Genomic DNA, 19687 nt, shown 5'->3' with positions numbered 1-19687 from the left:
GTGAGCAAAATAAAATACATACACACATACTTGTAGAGCTCTTTATTCACAGTTTAAAACTTTCTCTTCAAAAAAAGCATTGCTTTTTAATCGGTTATCAACACATGACCCTCCAATCAGGGTGTCTCGGATAGCGGTCAAGTCAGATTGTTGCATTGTTGATTGTGGTTTCACTTTCTCTTGTTGTAATTGCCTCCAACACTTGTATTTACCATTACATTGGATTACAGGAAGTCGACCACACCTAATCTTGAGATTACCAAGGAGCAATGGTGTTGTCGTCATATACTGTCGTTAATCAATTCTCACAAACTCGAACAACAAATTGAGAACAAAGAATCCCCTCTCCTTTCCAATGATCAACATTCAGAGGCGGAACATTTCAAATCGAAACTTTAAAAAGGCGCCTCTATAACTCTGTCATGTGTGTTTTGGTTCAAAACTTTGTGTCAGCGAGACGAGAGGCTTCCGACATGTGCGTGTGCACATGCACATAAGCCCAGAGTCCAGTCCCAACAGCCCTGCATCACACAGCAATCCTCCTCAAGGTGGAAGGCTTCAGTGCACACGGCTCAGCCTTCCTCCTCTTCACATGTAGAAAATATGGCACTGACCGCTGAGGTGACCAGCTCATCGGCAACGTCAGTCGGGAGCAGCTCTGTGCGGAGCGGCCAAGGCACTCAGGATGTAGGCCCATGTTCCAGCGGCAGGGCCCACCTCCTGGTGTAGGCACCCGCTGGACCACGCAGGAAACGAGCTCGACAGCCTCAAGAAGATTAGGGAGCCACTTGTAGTGAATAGCACAAAAAGGCCAAATACAATACTGATGTTTCATTACTGAGCCTGACTTTAGACATCTGACCAGGGTTGGGGCCTCCAGGTAGCTCACAGGATAAAGAGTGAGTACCGTGTCAGGCCTTAGCGCAGAGGCCTGGCCGTGGCTGAGGCCTTACCACAGAGGCCTGGCCGTGGCTGAGGCTGCACCTCTCCCTTTCTCCCTGCCTTTCTTGTCACACATGACTGTCACATAAAGCATGAATTATTGCAATGGCAATCTTTAAAAGACAAGAAATTACAGATTCAACAAGTGTCTTATATTCTGAAATGGATTATTGCACCTTGAAACTGCAGTACCCCCATGGAGATCAAACTGTGCTCGATGGGACATGTTAACATGGCTCAATGAACACACTTCTACAACATCCCCCCCCCCCCACCCCCCCCCCAACCAGCATACAAATAAATAGCTTATTTCAACTTACACTAAACATAAGAAAGTTTCTCTCTGTTGTGGTTATTTTTTCAGAAGGGCAGCTTCGAGACAGGCGTCCAGATGTCCGGGGCCATCCACTCAGGCTGCGGCGGGCAGCCTCATTTCAACGCTGCGTCACGCCCAACGCTCAAATCGCTTGCTCCGCGACACGCCACTTTTACTGACAATGTATCGAAACGCTTCTGGTGCTGCACAAGGGGACGACAGTTCAGCTATTGAAAGTATTTGATAGTGGCCATTAGACTCTATACTGCCTCACTGTGGGCCATGAGGCCATATACTGCCTCACTGTGAGCCATTAGGCCATATACTGCCTCGCTGTGAGCCATTAAACCATATACTGCCTCGCTGTGAGCCATTAGACCATATACTGCCTCGCTGTGAGCCATTAGACCATATACTGCCTCGCTGTGAGCCATTAGACCATATACTGCCTCACTGTGGGCCATTAAACCCTATACTGCCTCGCTGTGAGCCATTAGACCATATACTGCCTCCCCATGAGCAATTGGCAGTGATGTTAGGGCACCACTCAATCACCTGTCAACATTCTCATTTCTAACTTAATTATACAGCACTGCTTGCACTGCTCTGATTTAGTTGGGTGGTATCAGGTGCATTCCAGAGTACTTGGTACACCTCTCTCTGTACATCATATAACTATGTATTTATGTGACACTCCTCCATTCACTGATTCTTGTTGGTGATCCAAAGTTAGTAGCATTAATGTCACTGGTTTTGCACATGATACTTGTCATTTGTTGCTGTGTAGTGTTCCTGTGTCAAGTGTGTTCTGTGCATTCCCTACGCCCTACCTGTGTTCTATGGGCCGCCTTGGTGCGTGATCGTTTCTGTTCAGTACATGTACGCTTTATCCCCACGTGCTGCCCTGCGCATTACGTCTTTGGTAACCTGGATTTTTCTTTGCATTCTTCTCCGGACTGTCACGCCACCGCTTCTCTTTGGGATCGACAAAGTATATGAGCTACCTCCTGTTTATGGAGGTCAGCGCAGCCCGCTGTTGCCGCTGCCTGGGGTAGAATGTGCCGGGCGAGCGTCTATCAGAAGGCCTCGGGCGTCCCCTCCCTTCTCTCTCTAGCTGTGCTGGGTCTCGTTGTAGTCCATGATGCTGAGGTTGCGTCTCCTCGGTTGGTGGGGGCCAGCGGGAGCCGGCCGGCCCGGGGGGGATGAGGCCTGGCTGGGCGCGGGCTTCCCCTGAGGAGGAGGGGATGGAGCCTCGAGCTGGAGGGAGGAGGGCTGGAGGAGCCCCTGGTCTGGAGGCTGGCTCCCACCCTCCTCCCCCTCCTCCCCTTCCTCCTCCGCATCCAGAGACAAGCTCCCGAGCTGGGCCTCGGGCTCGCCCTCCTGGCTGTCGCTCTTGTCCTGGAACAGCCCTCGGGCGTGCATGCCCAGGAAGGACTTGGCACTGGGGTAGGATCCCACGTCCGTGGGAGCGCTGGCCGGGGACGGGGCGACGGGGGAGGAGGCCAGGAGGTGGTGGAGGGGGGAGGCCCGGTTCACCAGGGGGAGCTCCTCCAGGCTGCCGTTGGCGCTGGCGGAGGACGGGCGGCGGCCGGGGGTGGGGACGGTGGCGGAGGAGGGCGGGGGGACCCCCGGGGCGGGAGCCGGGCCGACGCTCTTCAGACCGCCCTGGGACACCGGGACGCCGCTGCTGCTGCCGTTGGGTCTGGAGCGCACACACACAAATACACATTAGGCATCACGACAAAACTATAAGGCTATGTTACTCTACATGAAGCGGGAGTACACGGCGGGGTGGCTGAGTGGGTAGAGCTTCGGGCTAGTAACCTGAAGGTTGCCAGTTTGATTCCCGGCCGGTGCACATGACGTTGTGTACTTGGGCAAGGCACTTCACCCTACTTGCCCCGGGGGGAAATGTCCCTGTACTTACTGTAAGTCGCTCTGGATAAGAGTGTCTGCTAAATGACTAAATGTAAATAGTTTGCTGGACCCCATGTTAGTTTCCTCAAGGATCACAATGACTCTTGCTTAGGGTCTTGCTGCTCTTGTTGGTTAGTGGTAACTGATTTAAATTGTTGTACTCGCTGTTAAATATTTTTTACTGTTGCTTGCTTTTCTACAGGTACACTTGCACTTACAGCGATTCATGTTGCTTAATTGTAACTTGTTTAACTACATGCTATTGTGGTTCTTCCCTTTGGCACTTATTTTGGTTGTTCACAATATTTGTGTTACAATATGTTTTGGCTACCCGCAATGTTTTTGGGGCTATCTTCTTGTTATCAGTGACCTATGCACTTTATAAAGCTCTCTCTTGGAAGTCGCTTTGAATAAAAGCGTCTGCTAAATGAATACATTTAAAAGCTACTCTGGGTCTTGTCTAGCTAGAGTTGACCTGTGGGGTGAGTAAGGGGTGGCTGTGTTTAAACTTCGGGGGCAGGTGATCGTGAAGAGTAGGAGAAAACAATAACACTGTTCTCCTCTGGGGCCATCTCATTCGTTTGAACAGGGACCAGGGCATCTCAAAACATCCCCTCCGCCAGCACCAGGCGGCTGAGGGGCACGATGGCGTGAGCGCCCCAGGCCCTGGCAGAGACGGGTTCTGTGGAGCACCTGGAGGGGCTGGAGGCCTGGTTGTCTGCAGGCTCCAGGAGGCTGCTGGAGGCCTGGGCGTGCAGGTCCAGCTGGCTGTACAGCTGCAGCATCTCCGTCTGCAGAGCCTGGGTCACGCGGCGGAGGGCGACGTAGCGGCTCTCCGACGCCTGCAGCTGGCCCCTGGGGGGGGGGGGGGGGGGGGGGACGAGGAGGAGAGGTTGGCAAAGACGCGAGACCCGACGGCCGGACGCGCGGGAGGGGGTCGGAGCAGGAACGCGTCTCACCTGGCCTTGGCTTTGAGGTCTTCTAGAAACTTCTTCTGCTCCAGGATGAGGTGCTCCTTCTTGGCCAGCTGCGCTTCGGTGTCGGCGAGCCTCTGCTGGGCGGCTTCCAGACGGCGGCTCTGCTGGGCCTCGCCCTGACGGAGACACTCGGCCTCCTTCCTCAGGGACCACTGCAGCATGAGCAGCTCCTGAGGCAGGAGAGGGGGAGGAGGGAAGGTGGGAGGGGGAGGAGGGAAGGTGGGAGGGGGAGGAGAGAAGGTGGGAGGAGAGAAGGCAAGAAGAGGAGAAGGGAGGAGAGAAGGTGGGAGGAGAGAAGGCAAGAAGAGGAGAAGGGAGGAGAGAAGGTGGGAGGAGAGAAGGCAAGAAGAGGAGAAGGGAGGAGAGAAGGTGGGAGGGGGAGGAGGGAAGGGAGGGAGGGAGGAGAGAAGGTGGGAGAGGGAGGAGGGAAGGGAGGGAGGAGAGAAGGTGGGAGGGGGAGGACGTAAGGGAGGAGAAGGAGAGCAGGTGGGAGGAAGAGAGAAGGCAAGAAGAGGAGGAGGAAGGAAGGGAGTAGGAAGAGAGAAGGTGGGAGGAGGAGTAGAGAAGGTGGGAGGATGAGAAGAGATAAGGGGGAGATGAGGTCGAAATAGGAAGGAGAGAAAGTACAAAGACACGAGAGAGGGAGAACATTGGGGATGAGGTGACACGTTCATTCAGACAGATTAACCCCGCTCTCCTCGATGCCTAAACGGTCCAGCTTGTGAGCAAACGGTTTATGGTCTCCTGGCCGTTACCTTGTCGGACTTGGGGCCCACCCTCTGGGCTTCCTCCATGCAGAGTTTGTTGGTTTCGCCCAGAAGAAGCAGCTGCCTGTTCAGCAGGAACATCTGCTCCTGCAGCTCCTCGCTATCGCTCAGCTGGAGGGGAGGGGGGGGGGGGGGAGAGAGAGAAGGGATGGGATTCAAACCCGAGTCGAACGGCTCACACTGAAGCGCAGTTTGTACGACGACGGGAATCGGCGTTCTGTGGATTGTGCATGACGCGCGTGTGGGGCAGGTGCGTGACAGCCCCCCCCCCCCTCTCACCTTCAGGGACAGCTGGGTGAGCTGGTGTTCGGCGTTGTAGGCCTCGTAGCTGGCCTTCTGCAGCTCAGACTCCAGCTCAGCCATCCTGCCTTGGCACTCCTCCAGCTCACTCTGCACACAGCCCAGTCGCAGGGCACAAGGTTCAGGGAGAGCGGAACAGGGAGAGGGTGTGTGTGTGTGTGCCTGCAGTCTCTGGGGTCTGTGATGATAGCGAGTCAGGTGGCAGGGCGGTTAGGGAATCGGGCTAGTAGTCTGAAGGTCGCCAGTTCGATTCCCGGCCGAGCCAACTGACGTTGTGTCCTTGGGCAAGGCACTTCACCCTACTTGCCTCGGGGAATACCCCTGTACTTACTGTAAGTCGCTCTGGATAACAGTGTCTACCAAATGTAATGGCATTTTTGCACATAGTTACAATATGTACGTTTCTTTAAGCGGTAAAAAGTTAGTTCCTTTGTTATAGACAGTCGAATGTAAGAGACTGAGGATCTGTGGTGTGGTTTGCTCTGTAGAAGGGACACTCAGATTGTCTTAAGGTATTTATGGTGTTGTTTTATGATACCTAACTAAGAGCCAGAGGGTCTTAGTTGGGTCTGGGGGTTGGGGAGGTGGTTATCAGTTGAGTGAGCTAACCTAACCTTTTGGCCAAAGAGATGGCCAAGGCAGACATCCTGTTTGTGTATGATTAACCATCTCCAGAACCGTGGGACACTTGGTATGGAGTCAAACTGTCACTGAGCAGTGCTGACCAATCACAGAGACCGCTATATTGTCATCAGAAGAACCATTTGTTCTAAGTTTATATAAGGCAGGGTTTTAGGGTTGTTCTTCACCACTCTTACGAACAATCTGTGTGGATAGCACCTCCTTCGTCAATGACTGATCAGCAAAACTTTGTGTAATCTTATGTAATTGTATAATCTAAAAAAATTGTATTGAAAGCGCATCTCTTGACAATTCAGATCTGCACAGTGCCACTTGAATTTGACCATTACAGGTCTTGGAGAGGTAGCCCTGGAGCAGCTGGATGTGATGAATGTGTGTGTATGTGTGTGAGTGTGAGTGAGTGTGTGTGCCTGCAGTCTCAAATAAACTTAAGTGCAGTGATTGAACAAAACAGAACGTTCTCCCGTTGGGGTCTTGGTGAGGTAGTCCCGGAGCAGCTGGATGCATGTGCATGTGTGTGTGAGAGTGAGTGTGTGTGTGTGCGGTGTGTGTGCGTGAGAGTGTGTGTGCGCGTATGTGTGTACCTGCAGCCTCTGGGTCTTGGTGAGGTAGTCGTGCTGCTGCTCCTGCAGCAGTGCAATGCGGCCGTGCAGCTGGGAGGTCTCTGCCAGCGTGTCCTGCCGCAGCTGTCTGGAGCGCTGCTGCTCCTGCTGCAGGCTGGCCTGCAGGGCCTGCTCCTCCAGCTCCTGCATCTTCAGCTGGGCCTTCTGATAGGGGCAGGAGGGGGGACGTTATCCTCCCCATTACGGTGTGTGACATGGGGCTGGGTGCGAGGCAGGCTGGACGGTTAGTGAGACAGCGAGGGCTGATGGGGCGGGTGACTACATTTGGAAGTTGAGATACTCAGGGCCTCATTTACTAACATTGCGCCGCTGCTTAGTCTGCGCCTTTGCCCAACCGCAAATAGTGGTCAATCAGCGCCCATTAGTATAAATAAACGCGCCGTTAAAAGATGGGAAAAATCGCTTACATGTTACTGCCACCATGGGTGATTCTTGAGAAAAAAAAAAAAAAAAAAAAAAGGTCAACGAACAGGAGCTAACAATATACACACCCACTTTCCCTCATACCCTCCAAGCAGCGGCAATCTGAATTTTTACTCAGGCGCTGCCTTTGTAAATACGGTGTTATGTCTTTACCCGCTATTTCACTCTGAAAATGGGCACAATCCTGTTAGCAAATGAGGCCCTGACTGTCGAAGACGAAGACCCCCAACGGCTGACTGTACTGGGAGGACCAATCCAAAGCATCGTTTTGGCTTTCAGACGGGTGTGCGTTGCTGTGACGGTATGTGTGCGCGTGTGTGTCGTTACCATGGAGAGGTTCTGCTCCTCCAGCGCCGTGGCGTTGATGATGCGCCGCAGCAGGCGCCGGTTGCGGATGGCGTGCTGCTCCCTCTTGTAGCGCTCAAACTGCAGCTGGTTGTGCATGAGGACCAGCTGGCTGCGCAGGGCCTGCGCCTCGTCCAGGGGCCCGGAGCCTGACACAGGACACACGCGGCCCCCTTTATTTCGGCCCTCTAGACCCCTCCCCCCTACGTAAGCCCCGCCCCCCCAAGGATGCAGCCGGAGCAGGGAAGGCTGATTGGAGGTACCTTGGGCCTTCGTGCCCTGTTGTTTACCTCCAAAGTGAGTCCAGTCCTCCGACTTGAATGGAACTGGCGGCCTAGGATCAAAACAGGACAGACAAGGATGGGAAGTGAGCAGCGTGGTCGTCGATCGAGCAGACACGCTGAAGGGTCAAACCAGGTGTGTCGCGGCAGGGAAACATCTAGAACATGCAGGGCAGTGGACCCTGAGGACCAGAGTTGAGAAAGATAGCTCTGAGGCAGGGTGGATATATGAGGTGGATATTCATTGAGTCAACATTGAGACTGCAGTTCATCAATTATTAACTGGACTGACTGGTTTTTTTCTTCTCCCTTTTCATTCAGCGAGGACTCGTTCAAGTCGATCGCTTTTCAACAGCAGCTCAATAAAGCCTCTTTTGCGATATGGAATGGTGGGTGAACGCCACGACTGACAGACTCGACTCCCCTCACCTCTTCATGAGTTGGCTGTGGGCGTCGTTCCCCTGCTGGATGAGCCTATCCAGAACCTCCAGGGGAGACCAGGCCATCCCCTCCTCCTCCTCCTCCTCCCCCTCCCCGCCCCCCTCTCCCCCGGCCTCGCGCCGGGACACCTCCCAGGCCTTGCGGGACAGGAAGAGGCAGGCGGCCCTGGGCAGGGCCAGCTCAAACAGAGCCTCGTACGGAGGGGCCGCGTCCCTGGGGGGCGTGGAGGGCCTCCCCGCCCCCTCCGCCTGCCCGCCGCGGACGCGGCCGGCGATGGGGGTGAACCCGGGCGGGAGGCACCAAGCCAGGGGCTGGCCGGCGAGGACGGACGAGGCCTCGAGGCCGTCGTGCGCGGGGGCCGGGGAGCCCTTGTGGAGGCTATGGTGGGAGGCTTGGAGGGAGGACAGAGAGTGGTACTCTGAGGAGATGTAGAAGGAACCGTCGGGGCCTGTTTGGGAGGCCGTCAGCTTCAGGATCTCTTCCGTGATGGAATCTGGAGGACGGTATAAGCAGGATGTGAACTCACATTACAGAAGCCATGTGCTTTCATGACTTGTAGCAGTTCCTAATAAAAAATGTATGAGAAATGACCAGGACATAAATCAACTGTTCCAATGTGCCTGTACTGCAAATAAACCTGAAGGCTAAATCAAAAACTTTCTCGGCCCACAAATCAGAAATAATCAATGTTTGCATTTTAAGGTTAGAACCATAATAAGACCAGTCTTTATCACGACCTTCAATGATGAATTACTTTTAAAGTCAATCAGTCAATGTCAAATTCCAAATGCCCTGTAAACAATCCAAGCATTATCATATAATATCATGACGGGTCTTCGTATAGACTCAAAGCCAGTGTGGTGACGGATGAGAAGGTAGACGCGTTCACCTTCCCCCTCCTCCGTCTCTGGGCTGAGTCCGTGGAGGAGGTCCACGTCGTGCTCCTGGACAAAGTGGGCCATCTCCGGCAGAGACGTGCCGGCCTTGGCTCCTGCGACACCTGGCACACACGCAGGGTCGTGGTCATTCACCTGTCTGGTGGGTGCAGCCCCGGCACTGCACACCTTGTCCTCTGGGTCACCACACAGGGCTAGTCACACAGGTGGCCACGAGGTCGAGTACACGCACAGTGGCGCCGCGAAAGGCCCCTTTTACGGAAACGTTTGGTACGACCCTTTTCGCTTGGTGGATGATTGGCGAGTGAACAGAATTTCCTTCTGAGTCAGCATTTTGAGTCAAGTACAGGCAAAAAACGTGTGCTGCGTCTCTAAATAGGGTGAAATTATAGGAATATTGTAAGAATCGGGAGTCAGATGGCTGAGCGGTTAGGAAATCGGGCTATTAATCAGAAGGTTGCCGGTTCGATTCCCGGCCGTGCCGTGCCAAATGACGTTGTGTCCTTGGGCAAGGCACTTCACCCTACTTGCCTCGGAGGGAATGTTCCTGTACTTACTATAAGTCGCTCTGGATAAGAGCATCTGCTAAAATGACTAAATGTAAATGTAAGAATATTCATAAACATTAGTAATTGCACAAATATAATTGAAACTCTTAACACATAGAACATTGACATTAATAAGCTCCAAACGAGAGCGACAGAGGCCGAGCTGCTGCTGACCTTTAGTACCGTTGTCGATGACCTCAGGCTTACTTCCATCTCCCTCTCCGATTGGCCGACACACTCCCCTCTCCAACTCTCCTATTGGTTGCCGCTGCTGCTGTCAAGACGTGTAACAGTCAGCTGGTGAACCACAGTTTTATATAGGGGCCGAGGGCTTCTCTCCCACACACAAACACACACACACATTGTACTCAGGTCCACATCAGCCGCTTTCTCCGAGCCTAACCCTGGCAGTATAGTGCAGCCCTGCACAGGACTACACTCAAAAGCCTGCTTCCAGACAGCACAGCAGGTCCACTTAGGATAGCTCAGCGCTCAGCTCTGCAGCCGAGGATACTTACACCCATAGCACGACGCCACGGTTGACCCAGTTTATACAGCAGAATAACGTGCAGCGGAGCCTGACTACATTTAGTCTACTACAAGTCTACTACTAGACTACATGCAGCCTGACTGCATTAAGGACGTTTCTTTAAACAGGACCAATCAGGACCCAGTGCACTGGTTCTGAGCTGTGTGTCTCTTCCCAAATGAAACGACAAGGTGGATGACATCAGCCAAGTACGCCATTACATTTTTCCCCTAAAGAAAACAACAACCTGTTACACACCAGCGTAACACGGTCCAGCTCTTGTCATCAGCCACAACATGTGCATTTCACAACCGCCAAGTCAGAGAGGCAGACTAAATGACAAGACGTGACAGGTGAAGGGACACCAGGCGTTAAGGGGAGCTGCCACCGCTGTACCTGGCTGGTGGAGTCGGTGGATGGCGTGCGGATGTGCTCCTCGAACGGCGCGGGGGCCAGCGGGGGGGGGGCGTGGACGGCAGCTGGCGGGGGACACTTGGCACCTGTGGTCGGACGACAGGCGACAGAAACCCCTGAGCCTTTCCTCTCCTTCGCCGAGGGGAAAGCGACAGGCGAGACCTCTCGGGTCGAGACAGCTACATCGTGCTACTTCATTATAATGAATACATGTTTGGGGGAATGCGTAGTTGTATTAAGCAGTGCCGATTGTAGACCCTTTTTAGGGGTGCTTGAGCTAAATTTCACCTCAGCACCCCTAAAAATAATAATAAAAATATTAGTGCTGTCAAACGATTAAAATATTTAATCGCGATTAATCGCATTAATGTCATAGTTAACTCGCGATTAATCACAATTAATCCCACATTTTTATCTATTCGAAATGTCCCTGATTTCTTTTTGTCCCAATCTTTTTTCAAATTTTAATGCTCTTATCAACATAGAAAAGTGGTTCGGATTGCTTTGTGCAAATATTTTTTTTATTGAAAACAACATTGCAATCGCCTGGCTTTGACGAGGGGGCAGAGAATTCGCATCAGCTGTGTGCTTGGCCATCAAGTGGTATTTCAGACTGGACGTGCTGCGATGATAGCTCAGTTTACAACGACAAAACACACAGATCACTGGTCTTGTCAATAGAACCATTTGGCAACTTTTTAAAAGCAAACTTTCCATTCAGAATCTTATTGGCATCCATTTCGGCATCTAGCGCTCGTCATCCACTCAAAACGTAACGTTAGCCTACTACCAGAGAATGTCTAATATCCGTAAACGGGCTCTGCTACTACTCTTTAGCCAGCTCGCAAGCCAAACGAGTGTTTGGCGTGCCTGTTGTTTTGTTTCCGGTCTAGCTAGATCCGGTGTGGTGTTGTAGTTTTTCTAACGTCTGTAGTTGTTGCAACAGCATGTGAAAAAAACTACAAAGTTTGCTAGGCCAAAAAGAGCGTTAATCGCGCGATAAAATAATTGACGCCGTTAATTTGGGTTTGCGTTAACGCCGTTAATAACGCGTTAAACTGACAGCACTAAAATATATATATATATATATATATATATATATATATATATATATATATATATATATATATATATATATTACTTATTATCATTTGATGCTGGTAGTTCATGAAGAAGGGGACATCCTTAGTTTTCATTCATTCAATTTTTTTTGCATAATAATACATAAATGTAGTAATTGTTATTGAGTGAAATTAGGGATTTATATTAGCAAGGGGGTTTAGCACTTTTGCCAGGCACTGTATTCATGTCACATTCTCATTGGGGGCTGAGCACCCCTAGAGGTCTGATCCTAGAATCGCCCCTGGTATTGAGGCAGAGCCAGAGAGAGGTCCAGTGGGCCTGGCTGTTGAACTGACCTGGTCCAGCCGGCGTGATGCTGGGAGGGCCCTGGGGGCTCTGCCAGGGGTCGGACACGTTGGCTGGGGAGATTCTGCGGGAGGTGGGGGGCGTGCTCATGTGGCACTCAGAGGAGGGGCTCCACATCGGCTTGCTCTCGGACAGGTCGCAGTTGGATATCTGCGGGGACAAGAGGTGGGACCTTGCAGTTCCAGCACATTCCGTACATTGAGCACGTACAGGCCACGCGCGAAGGCAGAGGGGGGGGGGGGGGGGGGGGGGGGGGGGGGTGGTTACCGTCGGTATGCCAAATTCTGCGGCGCCCGTCTCCAGCTCGGCCAAGACGGGCCTGTAGGAGAGCGCTTTGTCTGACTTGTTTGTTAGCTGTGTGGCTTGTTATTGGCATACTGACATACGCCATGGACAAAAGCGTTTTGAACTGATAAGGGAAGCTTAGCAGCTGCTCGACCTGTTTGGGTTCCTAAGTAATCCCAGTTCTACACACAACACAGCTGCTATAAAACAAATAGATGTTTGAACACATGACCTGAAGCGCGCAGAGGTTCAATCAAGGTTCAGTTTCACCAATGGTTGGAAGATGTCAAACTTACAACCATGTACAGGAGGGGTCCCCAAACTACGGCCCGCCAACGCATTTTGACTGGCCCTCTGAACAATGCCAGTCAAATGTATTTTTTTTTAAATACAAAAGTAAGTAAATGTTCTGATTTCAATAGCAATTAATATGAAAAAAAAGTTATTTACAATATTAATAATGTTCTTTTAATAGGATATATATATATATATATATATATATATATATATATATATATATATATATATATATAGATATAGATATAGATATAGATATAGATATAGATATAGATATAGATATAGATATAGATATAGATATAGATATAGATATAGATATCCTTTGATATGTACGAATGTACGGTGCATAACATAGTAATAAACTCATCTAACATAATAAATACATTTAAAATCATAATAAAATCTCCACAATAATACTGGTAGTAACTCCGGCCCATGTAATTTTCTGTTACAGACCGACCTGGCCCCACATTGAAGAAAGGAAAATTACCTGGCCCTCGCAGACAAAAGTTTGGGGACCCCCAATATACAGCAAGTTTATCAAAGGTTAATCTAATTTGACCACAGGCATGCCAAGGCTAACTAACAGAGAGAAGTACAACAGCACATTCATGTCTTGGTTAAAGCAGCCTTCCTCAATCCTGGTCCTCGGGGTTCAACTTTTCTGTACGTTCTACAATCTACACCAGGCTCAAATGAACAGGTCTTCACTTGGAAGAAGCCTGATAACGATCATTCATTTGAATCAGGTGCGTTGGAGCCTTTGTTAGTTTTGATAGCTCGTTTATGACTCATGATGTCAAATGGGAAACAGCTGCTCAAGCTGTTTTGTTTACCCCAACTTGAAATCTCCAGTTCCAAGATTGAATGATCTTATGCTGGGGACACACTACAGGATAATTGGGACGATTTCGCCCCTTCCGAGTTTATCACGTGAAACGAAACAATATCCAATCAGAAAGCAAGCTGAGAAAAGAAAGACAGAAGCATAACAAACGGAGACACGGCGCAGAACAAAAAGTTACATGGAATTGATTTGTGGCAACAGCAAACCCTTTAATTTTTTTCGGTGAAATGTCACTAAAAATCATTGCAAAGACTATCATCGCAGTTTCTTCCTGCATATCGACCGCCATGCTTATTCTTAAGTCTCGAGAGATTTTGCGAGATTTTGTTTTAACAGTCGGGACACAAATTGAAAATCTGTTTGTGTGTGGTGTGCTGTCTTTGTCAAATCATGGCACACCACACACTGTAGGAGCAAAATGGCTAAATCTCGGATTTTGTCTTCATGTGTGTGGTATCTCACAGTTTGAAGATCTTATAAGATCAAAAAAAAAAATTGTGTGTCCCCAAGCATTGTTTTGAATGCAACCCGCAAGTTTAACAGATCACACATTACAACCTTCCTTGGATTTTGAACGCCAGGTGATCATTCTTATTGATGGAACCATTCCATGAGTTTCCTTTGTTGACCACAGTGAACCGAAACGAAGCTCTGTATTGAGCAGTCGAGCTGAATTTCGTGTGATTAGAAATGGTGTGCTGTTCTAGAGCGAGAGCTAGTGGCGTCACCTGCAGGCAGGGGGTCTGAAGGCTGGAGAGAGACCCCCGGGAGGAGACCAGCTGGGGGAGAGACCGGGAGAGAGCAGGCTGGACCGCGGCGAGAGGGGTGGAGGTGGAACATCCTGTGGAGACAAAAGCATCAAGACGGGGCGGAAGCACACAACCGGGAGAGCACTCCAAACACTCATGTATAAACCAGTAGCTCAAACACAACATTACAGAGCAAAGTATAGGATCGCACGGCTGAAGAAGTCGTCGGCATGCCTGGTGAGTACAGAGCTTGACAGAGGACAACACGAGTGGCCCCATTCAACTCCAATACGGCTCTGGTATCATACTTCGCCATGTTTTATTCAGTGTGGGAGAATGATGGTGAGCTCACACAGTTGAGACGAGAGTTGGTTCCTCTCTGCTGTGAGCTGTTACAGCTGCATTCAAAATCCAACTGAGTCCTTTTATATTATACTGTCTATCTATCTATATACATACATGACATATTGAACGTGTGCAATCAAACTTAGCATATAACGACCCAGGATTTACGGCATAGGGGGCCAAGCACACTTTTTCAGTCATCTCTAATATGTCGTTGACCTTCAGTATGACGCTGGTTGGTCAGTCCTGTTCCACGTGCCGCCCGGCGGACGTGTGGTTGAGTACGGGGAAGGGGGGGGTCAAAATGACTCCCTGCATCCGGCTTTACCGCCATTGCAGGAGGAAGGACCGTCCCGTGTGGTTAGGGTGTGTAGGTGTGAAGCAGGGCCTGCTGATTCAGCAGGGCAGAGTGTGCGTGTGTGGTTCTGACCGTAGCTGTGGTGGTGGTCTGGGTGGGGGCTGACTGTGGTGTCGCGGAGCCGCGACGCAGGGTGGAGGGGAAGAGGGTCGGGCACGCTGGAGTAGCCCTCCTCGCACGACGCCTCCTTCGGGTCCAGAGACACTTTGGCACACTGGATCATGATGTCGTGGATCTCAAACCTCTTCCACCTAAAAGGCAGAGGACCCACAGGAAGGACGGAGTGTAAGCCACGGATGTGGAGTCCCAGGCAGGGTATGATCACAAAAAAGGATGTCCCTGACGCCACGTCTGGCCTGCTAATATAGGTGTCATCACCTGGACGGGTCCAGTTCAAGGTCCTGGGTCCCTGTCACCAGCTCTGGGTGCACCCGCACATGCTCCAACATGGGCTGAGAAAAACATCAAGTCCAAAAATATTTTATTTTTATTTTTTTACAAGCAATGTCACAGAGGGCTTCACAGAACTGCCCCTCAAACAACCTTTACCCTCAAGGTTCAAACAACTCCAACTAGTCCAGCGCCATTTGATTGAATCGTTTTCTAATAGCGGGTTACGCGGACCAAAGGCAGCTGAGAAACAAGTATGTATTTAATGACGCTGTTATCGCAAAAAGGATCACTGGAAGGAGGACTTAAGCCTTTAGTTTGGAGTTTAGCGGTACAGCGGGGGTTAATTCAACAGCCAGGAAATGTCAGCCCAGTTGTTGTGAAATGTGCAACGGTGGATGCGGAGGCGTCGATTTAATTCGGAAACCGCCTCCACAGTTTAAGAGATATAAAAATGCACGAGAATCTGCATTCCTCTGCAAGGAACCATGCACCATGTGGTTTCTGTTTTGATTGAGTGTGATATGGAAATAGAGGCGTTAATTTTGCACCGGAGATGTTGCACCGTCTTTTAACGGCCTGCCACCGCCAAGTTATGCAGAGTTGTATTCATGGTCTTCCACTGTGACTCGTTAAATACAGACTTCCTTTGCACTGACAGCTGTGATACTGGTTGAACCGCACACTTCTAGATGGCTAGTGCAGTGGCCTGCGATACGTTGCTTTGGATTAAGTGTCTGTGAAATGTTAGTTATAAAAGGGTGCGGTAAAGGGCGTGTGTAAAGGTGTGACACCCCCTCCTCGCCCGCTGTTCCACTGACAGCGATGACATAAGAGAAGTGTTTGCTCTCCACGCTCCACCGCTTGCTCGGTTAGCGACCCCACCAATACGGCCACCAGCTCCGCGTTCCCTACATCAAAACCTCCACTCCCCGCTTTGTGAAATCAGGCCATTTCCTTCCCCCCCCCCCCCCCCCCGACCGCGAAGGTGTCGAGAAACCACGGACTGAAGAGGGGCGCGCCGGTCTCAGACGCGACCCGCGGAACCCGGCGTCTCGAACCGCGGCCCCCCCCCCCTCACCTTGACCACTTCCTCGAAGGTGCCCAGGTTCTCCTTCATGCTGTAGTGGGACCTCAGGTAGGAGATGAAGTTGCAGGGGTACATGCCGTAGAGCCGGTGGAACAGGGAGTACACGCTGGCGTGCAGGTGGATCAGGAACACGCCGTGGACGTGGCCTAGGGGAGAGACGGCGAGGGAGAGACGTGCAAAAGGTGAGACGCTCGAGGGGGGAGAAACATGGCGATGGGTTGGTCACACGCACATAGGCCGAATCCCAATACTCTTAACTTCCCCTTAGTTTTGTGCGTTCCCGTGAGAGCTAGTGGTGTCACAATACTCTTTTTGAGCTAGGGGTAGGGCTAAGACGAAGGGGTATACACCCCTTAACACCAAGTAAGATCGGGAGCTTAATTGAAACCTAGGGCTATGTGAATAATGCGCGACCGGCAACAATGGTGGCCAGATCATCCAGAGAGTCCAATAAATGTAATATTGTCGACTTAATTAATAGAAAAAAAATTGACAGTCTTGTTTTGTGGTATACACAGTCCTGTACATATATTTGCAAGCATTTTCCTAATTGAAACGTTAAAAATCGCTAGTTTGGTACGCTAATATTACAGTGCTGAATTGCACAACAGTCCCGCATTTCTTTGACTAGCATGTCTACAGTTTAAAGTAATCTCCATTAGCAGCGAATTTCGTTTAAATCAGTGCATAACACTACTTGCTTTAGAGATATTGATATGTGCTAGATGACGTACCCTGAACCAAGTGGTGTCCCATCTCTTAGGGATATGTAGCCCTTACCCCTCAGTTTCAAGGGCCAAGGGCTAGGGGTAAACTAAGGGGAAGGGGTAAGGGGGAGTATTGGGATTTGGCCATAAGCTGGCTAGCAAGGAGATGGTTTGGTCGGTAGTGTCGGACAGGCACATCGAATAGGGAAGATCATGGGATCAGGAAGTCTAGCGACGGATTCCGTCGAATGCAGTGGATTGGAGGGGACTGGAATGCTATGTTTTGGAGGGACCAATGTGAGGTTCAGCAAGTGCAAAACATGTGTTCACAGCAGCTCTTTCTGTACAAGCGGATCGATTTCAACTGAATGAGCAGAACCATTCATCTCTGTGCTGAAACATGTATTCATCCCTCGTAGAAATGAGCCATTGCTAAGCCACCTGGGTTTTTTAGGCTCCAGGAAGCAAGACGGCCAAAGATGTCAAAGAAGTCGTAGATGTGCTGGCGTCCTGCTTGAGGAATCATGGGCAGTAGAGTGATCAGTACGAGGACTCCCGTTATCAACACCATCACGTCACAATCTGTCTGAAAGGGGGGGAAGAACCAAATGAGGAAATAGCAGGTTAAAAGGTCACGAACCAATGAGCATGAACCAAAAGACACCCCAATATTTCATTCACACACGGGTCAGCATAGCGTTGAAAGTGGCACCTATCGAGTGTCGTGGTATTTCACAGCGAGTACCTTAAGGCATTTGAGGACAGAGGCCAGGAGGGGGAAGCGAGTGATCTTGTGGATCCAAGATGGCTGCCTGCGGATGACGTGCCCCAGCAGGGTGAGGGTGCCCAGGCGACAGGGCGGTCTCGCCAGGCTTTCGTTGAGCTTATCAAACAGGTGCTGAGAAGCGGCAAGGAGCGGCGACACATTTAGCCCTGTTCTACTCAGGTGGTGGTGGGGGGGGGGTTTACCTTCTAAATGTATATAAGTTTGAGAGCGTGTAGCGTTGCTCACCTTGTCGTGCGGCTCCCTGACAGAACAGAGCAGGAGGATGGCCTGAGTGGAGTTGGTCTCCATGTAGTAGTCCACCAGGCCATTCAGCAGCATGCTCCCTCGATCTGACACACGCGCGCGCACACACAAACAAACAAACAGTTACTTGAGCAAGAGCAGGAATAATCCTCCCTGAACAAAAGGGGAGAGGGGCATGTTAGAAAACGGGGCAAGAGGCTGCTCCCACCTGAACTGAGGTCGTCGTTGATGGCAGCTTTGACCTGTTCGAGCTCCAGCAAGTCTGACGACTCAAGCAGCGGGAGGAGCTCGGACACGTTCGGCTGCTCTTTAGCCATGGCAGCGACCCGGTCTTGGGACCTCGGCACCTGGTCGTTTTAACCTCTGTGTCTGTTTGTTATGGCAAGAGCAACGTAACACAAGGTTTTCAGTATGTAGACAAACCTCAGTCAAACACTTTGCTAACTTAGTTGAGCCTACCAGACAAACCTTTCACCGAAAAACATGTCAGCCAAGTTAGACTACGCAACTTTATAAGTACTGTACAAGCCAGAAGGTTCAGCTGTCAAACACGACTGGTTAGCCTGAAACGCTAGCTAACGTACAAACAAAATGATACTATTCATCTGACAAATTCCAGAGAAACATCAAAATTACAGATACTAAACAGGTTGCATAATGCAGCGCCCGCCATGACGTTTTAAAATAGCATTGGCAAGTAAATGAATACACATGCTTGTTAAAACACATTGCTCATGTCCAAAACACGGGGCGCAGCCATAGTGCAAGAGTAACTCAACAACCTCTGCTCTGGCTAAAGTGAACTACTGTAGCTAGCTACAGTGCTATGTGCGAAAAAGTCTGTCAGCTGTCAGCTTCAGTTTAAATACTCACAAACGTGTAATAGTAACTGAAATAGCCTGGTAATGTTCAAATGATGATTTCCTGGATCTTAATCTAGAACACACAATTATATATGCGTCTTGTGTGTCTAGTTTTCAACTATTTCGTCTTTTAATTTACGGCAGCCTACAACCCAATCGGCGTATGTTCAACTATTTTTCACGGTTGCCAGGTTTCACGGTTATCCCTCTGTCAAGGATTTATTTTTTTAGTCTGACGCTTGTAACCACTCACCCTTTCATCTTAATATTTAAATTATTTTAACAACAAATTCATTAACATTAAACACGTTTAACACATTAACACTTTTTAGATTTTAAAATTCAGAGATAGGCAAAGATTGAGTAAACCAATAAAAGTAGTTTAGGGTGACAGTTTTAAAGAGAATGACAGGGATAAGGTCTTCTGGACCATTGCCTACAACTCCTGGCACATAGATTCCAAAAACTATGATGAATTTGGCATGACATTTTAGCCCCATACCAGGAAAAAAAGTGATATGAAAACGGAATAAAAACACAAGTTGCCACTTTCATGACCTTCCAACATTCTTCCTCTGCTCTCGCCAGCCCCCTCATCCTCTCTTGGCCGCCCACTAGCTTGATATGTGCTGTGGGGGGAATCCACAGTGGACACACTCCTCCTCACAAAGTGGTTTCAGAAAGTTACAGAAGATGAGATCTTCTGCAGGGGGGAACGGGGAGATCGAACACAATACTGTGCAAAGTTTTCTTCCAGCGATGATTTTAAAAAAAATCTCTCCCTTTAATGTTTTTTTTAACATCTTACATGCAAATACAAGTGGTCATTTGCAATAGCCTTGCTCTCTCTTTGCTGTTATGGCAGTGAGTAGCTAGAAGTTTCTGCTACCGGTAGCTGGTGATTTTTTTTAGGCCTTCTTGTACTTTCTGCCATGCA

General features: G+C 50.0%; 1 protein-coding gene across 1 annotated transcript; it reads right to left on the bottom strand.

Moving 5' to 3' along the window:
- Nucleotides 1–27: 27 nt before the first annotated feature.
- LOC146219601 (hamartin-like) lies at nt 28–18922 on the bottom strand. Its single transcript, XM_084694694.1, has 22 exons — nt 18761–18922; nt 18096–18256; nt 17870–17973; nt 17603–17755; nt 17299–17443; nt 16142–16296; nt 15049–15122; nt 14743–14921; nt 13947–14059; nt 11780–11939; nt 10344–10447; nt 9593–9689; nt 8864–8974; nt 7963–8467; nt 7543–7586; nt 7235–7401; nt 6446–6628; nt 5199–5309; nt 4908–5030; nt 4135–4322; nt 3869–4030; nt 28–2960 (listed from the first exon to the last, which is right to left on the bottom strand). Exons 2-22 carry the CDS (start codon nt 18202–18204, stop codon nt 2369–2371), a joined length of 3579 nt encoding a protein of 1192 aa, XP_084550820.1. The 5' UTR covers nt 18205–18256; nt 18761–18922; the 3' UTR covers nt 28–2368.
- Nucleotides 18923–19687: the final 765 nt, after the last annotated feature.

The sequence above is a fragment of the Hypomesus nipponensis genome, chromosome 28 (genome assembly GCF_054491055.1).
Source record: "Hypomesus nipponensis isolate SF chromosome 28, ASM5449105v1, whole genome shotgun sequence".
NCBI classification, from domain to species: Eukaryota; Metazoa; Chordata; class Actinopteri; order Osmeriformes; family Osmeridae; genus Hypomesus; species Hypomesus nipponensis.
Note: the sequence above shows the minus strand (reverse complement) of the source record. Positions and strands in the feature narration are given on the sequence as shown.

Bases quoted from the DNA above. Each gene is read 5' to 3' on its own strand.
- LOC146219601 (XM_084694694.1), bottom strand. From the start codon at position 18,204: ATGGCTAAAGAGCAGCCGAACGTGTCCGAGCTCCTCCCGCTGCTTGAG. The intron at 14,060-14,742 runs GTCAGAACCACA...TTGTCTCCACAG, and splicing joins AGACCACCACCACAGCTACG to GATGTTCCACCTCCACCCCT. The intron at 4,031-4,134 runs GTGAGACGCGTT...CCCCCCCCCCAG, and splicing joins GACCTCAAAGCCAAGGCCAG to GGGCCAGCTGCAGGCGTCGG.